Source organism: Neofelis nebulosa, chromosome 7 (assembly GCF_028018385.1).
Source record: "Neofelis nebulosa isolate mNeoNeb1 chromosome 7, mNeoNeb1.pri, whole genome shotgun sequence".
In the NCBI taxonomy this organism is placed as follows: domain Eukaryota; kingdom Metazoa; phylum Chordata; class Mammalia; order Carnivora; family Felidae; genus Neofelis; species Neofelis nebulosa.
Genome location: NC_080788.1, coordinates 71,246,770 through 71,251,178, shown reverse-complemented (window position 1 = coordinate 71,251,178; position 4,409 = coordinate 71,246,770). Strand labels below are relative to the sequence as shown.

Sequence of the window (4,409 nt, the reverse complement as noted above, 5' to 3'; positions counted from 1 at the left end):
CTAAATTCCTAAAGTTATTTGCTTTGTGGCAATATAATTAAACTCAATGCACATACATGAATATTTCAAATAATAGGTACCACAAAGTTATATGACCATATTACTATCCACTTGAACTAATTTATTTGACTAATGGCCATTTGGTTCCTCTAGTCATTGACCAATTGAACTCATGGTTCATAAACTCATGATAGAAACAACAAATCCATGTGGAGACACAATCTATGCCTGAAAAATATGTTTATAAAATTTTACAATAAACTTCTCTTTTGTGACTATCTGGCTTTAAAAAATGCAGTAAAGTGAATGTTCCTTGAATTAATCTATTAAAATGCATTTTCCAGAAATGCCCATCTTCTCTTTTTCTATGTGAATCAAGCACTACTCTCTATATGGCCATACCTTCAAAACTATCAAAACTTAAATGGTCACTTTTTCCAGATTTTCTACATTTTAATGACTTTGAAAACTCCTACATAGACTAGATAATGAATAACTCAGTGGTAACGGAGTTTGTTTTGTTAGGACTCACCAACACTTGGGAACTTGAAATTTTCTTTTTTTTCATATTTTTGTTGGCCTATGCAGCTATTGTGGCAGGAAACTTTCTCATCGTGGTCACCGTAACCTTTGACTCACATCTGTACTCCACACCAATGTACTTCCTCCTTGGAAATCTCTCCTTTCTGGATATGTGTATTTCTACAATCACAACCCCTAAGATGGTCACAGATTTTCTCAAGGAGAACAAAACTATTTCCTTGTGGGGCTGTATGGCTCAGATGTTCTTCCTCCACTTTTTAGGGGGCAGTGAGATGACTCTTCTCATAGTCATGGCTGTTGATCGGTACATTGCAATATGCAAACCTCTTCACTACACATCCATCATGAACCGCCGGGTCCTCATGGGCTCTGTGCTGCTGTCCTGGGCAGTTGGTTTTGTGCATACGATGAGCCAGATGGTTTTTACTATCAACTTGCCCTTCTGTGGTCCCAATATAGTGGACGATATTTTTTGTGACCTTCCCCTAGTTCTAAAACTTGCCTGCACTGAGACCTATGTTCTGGAGTTGCTGGTAACTGCTGACAGTGGACTGTTGTCTTTCATCTGCTTCATACTCTTGCTCGTTTCCTACACTGTCATTCTGGTAACTGTCCGACGTCGATCTTCTGGTGGACTCTCCAAGGCTCTGTCAACACTGTCCGCTCACATTACTGTGGTCACTCTGTTCTTTGGGCCAATTATCTTCATTTATGCTTGGCCATTCAGTAGCTTTTCAGTGGATAAATTTCTTTCTGTGTTTTATTCAATTATTACACCTTTACTGAACCCCATTATTTACACTCTAAGGAATCAGGAGATGAAAGCAGCCATTAGTAGACTGAAGACCAAACACACCCACAGAATAAAGTGGTATTAATTCGTCTGTAGACTTTTAAAAATATTCATCATGTATATTGAAATTATCGCATGTTCCATCATTACATAACCATGACGTATTTAGGTTTTTTGGGAATTATTTTCGCTGAAATTTAACCCAGTTGGGGTTAATAATTTTTTAATGTAATAAAGAATTAAATAGAAAAAAAATGTCCCACTAAACTATAGTTGAAAACCCAGAATTGTTCAAAACTAGATTTCATCAAATAAAGAGAAATCAAATATAAATTGATCTATTTTTAATTCAGAAATAGGGATCTTTCAGCTCAATTCTCTAGTTGGGTAAGTATGCATAAAATTGCATGAACTCTTCAACTCACAAGTACACACAAATAAACTCATTTTTATGGATCTTAATATGCTTAAGAATTATTACTCTCTTTGACAAGGCAAATAAGCTAGTTTCTATGAGTGGGTATGTTCAAACAGTAACTGTCATGTATGACAGGAGAAGAGGCACATATTTCTTTCTTAAGAACATAGAAATTCCATCTGATATATAGGTGAAACACAACTCATTTTACCTTATTCCTTCATTCTTGTTTGTATTCATATTTGTTCTCACAAAACTTTCCCAGAACCAAGTAAGAACATTACTACTGCATTAATCCTCATAGACAAGGAAAAAGGAAGAAGCTTCTATATATCCCAGGCATTCACTTCACAACAAAACAGGAAATATTCAACCTTACTAAGTTGTATAAAGTTTAGTCAATTATAAAGGTTAATTTATGGTCCATGGTCATTAGAATAAAGACATTCCATGACCTCTATGATATCAAATTCAAATGCTCTGCTTTTGCCCAAACACTTAGGGTCCCTTTTATGACCTATCCAATACATTTTCTTCATTGCCTCTTAAGCAAATAAGTATTAAGCATATGCCTCTTAAGTATATTTGTGTAATATACTACCTGTAGACCAAAGGGTGCTTTAAAGATGTATTCCTAGCCATATGTGCATGACACATTTTAGACTAAATTTCTATTTTAAAAAACACATTAAGGAGGATAGCAACCAGGTCCCTAAGAATCATTGGGCATATTTGTATCTTTTTCTTTTGAGCTATTTTAATCATAAGGTGTAGACACCTTATGTGGCTTAGTAGAGATAATAAAGACCTCTAAGCAACCATCTATACCCAGTTATTTTACTGTAGCAAAGATCATCACTATCATCAACTCCAGAGGCATCATTCCTTTCATGCTTTTAAAATTATTTCTCTCATTTTTCATACATTGTGCATAAAATATATTTTTTGTGTGTTTTTACCCTGATATACATGGAATCTATATATGCTATTATTGTAAAAGCTATTTTTTGCTCTGTTTAGTGTCTTAAAGAGTTCTCTCTTTTGTGTTTCTATGGTTCATTATTTTTTACTATGAAAAAAAACATGTAACATCTTAATCATTTTTTAGCGTACAATAGTGTTAACTTTGTGTACCCTGTACAATAGATTTCTAGAACTTTTTCATCTTGCAAAATAAAAGCCTATATTCATGGTTCTAGAATTCCCCTTTCTGCCTCTAGCTAGCTCCTGGAAATCACCATTTTACCTTCCATTTAAGGGTTTAGCTGTGTTAGATACCTCATGTAATTGGATCATGCAATATTTGTCTTTTTGTCACTGGCTTGTTTCACATAGAATAATTTCCTCAAACTTCAACAATAGTGTAACACATGACAGAATTTCCTTCTTTTTAAGGCTAAATACTATCCCGTTGTATGTATATGCCACATTTTCTTTATCCATTCATCCGTAGAAGGATATTTAGTTTCCTGTCTCCTCTTGGCTATTGTAAATAAAGCTGTAATAAACATGTGTGTGCAAATATGTCTGCCAGACTCTGTTTCAGTTCTTTCGGATACATATCCAGAAGTCAGACTATTGTATCATATGGTAATTCTATTTTTAATTTTTTGAGGAACCTTCATACTTTTTTCCAGAGTGGCTTTACCATTTTACATTCCCCATAACAGTGAAAAGGTGTCCAATTTCTCCGCATCTTTACATCCTCAACTGTACTTGTCATTTTCTGTTTTTGTTCCTGTTTTGATAGTGGTCATCCTAACAGGTGTGAAGTAATATTCTGGTTTTGATTTACATTTCTCTGATGATTAGTGATTCTGCGCTTTTTTTCATATGTTTGTTGGCTTTTTGTGTATTTTCTTTGGACAAATGTTTATTCAAGTTCTTTGCCCATTTTTTCATTGGGTTATTTGTTTTTTTGTTGTTTAGTCAGGGGAGTTTTTTTTACATATATTATGGATATTAGCTCCCTATTAGATAAATGATTTGCAAACATTTTCTCTCATTCTGTAGGTTGCCCTTTTACCTTGTTGATTATTTCCTTTGCTTCATGGAAGTGTTTAAGTTTGATGTGGTCTTATTTGTCTGTTTTTTTCTTGTTGCCTTAACTTTTGGTGACACATCCAACAAATAATTGCCAAATCCAATGTTTTAAAGATTTTCACCTATGTTTTCTTCTAAGAGTTTTATAGTGTCAGGTCTTACATTTAGGTATTTAATTCGAGTTAATTTATGTATATGGTGTATGGTAAGGGTTCAACTTCATCTTTTACATACAGATATCCAGCTTTCCCACCATCATTTATTAAATCTAGTGTATTCACTTTAATGTCTACAGAATCTAATTTTAAACTAAAATTTATTTAAACCTCCTCCTCCTGGGAGACATTTAGAGCTTTCACATTATTTACTCTTTTAAATAATGGGTCAATTGAACATACATCTATGTATTTCTTTGTGCACCTATGATAATTTCTCTAGGGTATGTACTCAGAACTGGAAGTGCTGAGTTTTAATTAAAAACATTCTAACTTTATCAGAAATTACTAAACCTTTTTCAACATTGCAGATATTTACATTCTATGAAGAGTCCTAATTTCTCCATCATTTTGTCAATACAGGATTTTATAAGGTTTTTTTTCTCTCCCAGTTGGA

At 33.7% G+C, this 4,409-nt stretch overlaps 1 protein-coding gene across 1 annotated transcript; it reads left to right on the top strand.

Annotated features, from left to right (window-relative positions):
- Nucleotides 1-482: 482 nt before the first annotated feature.
- On the top strand, nt 483-1,421 carry LOC131517935 (olfactory receptor 4L1-like). The gene has a single exon (XM_058740563.1). It carries the CDS (start codon nt 489-491, stop codon nt 1,419-1,421), a length of 933 nt encoding a protein of 310 aa, XP_058596546.1. The 5' UTR covers nt 483-488.
- The last annotated feature ends 2,988 nt before the right edge of the window (nt 1,422-4,409 follow it).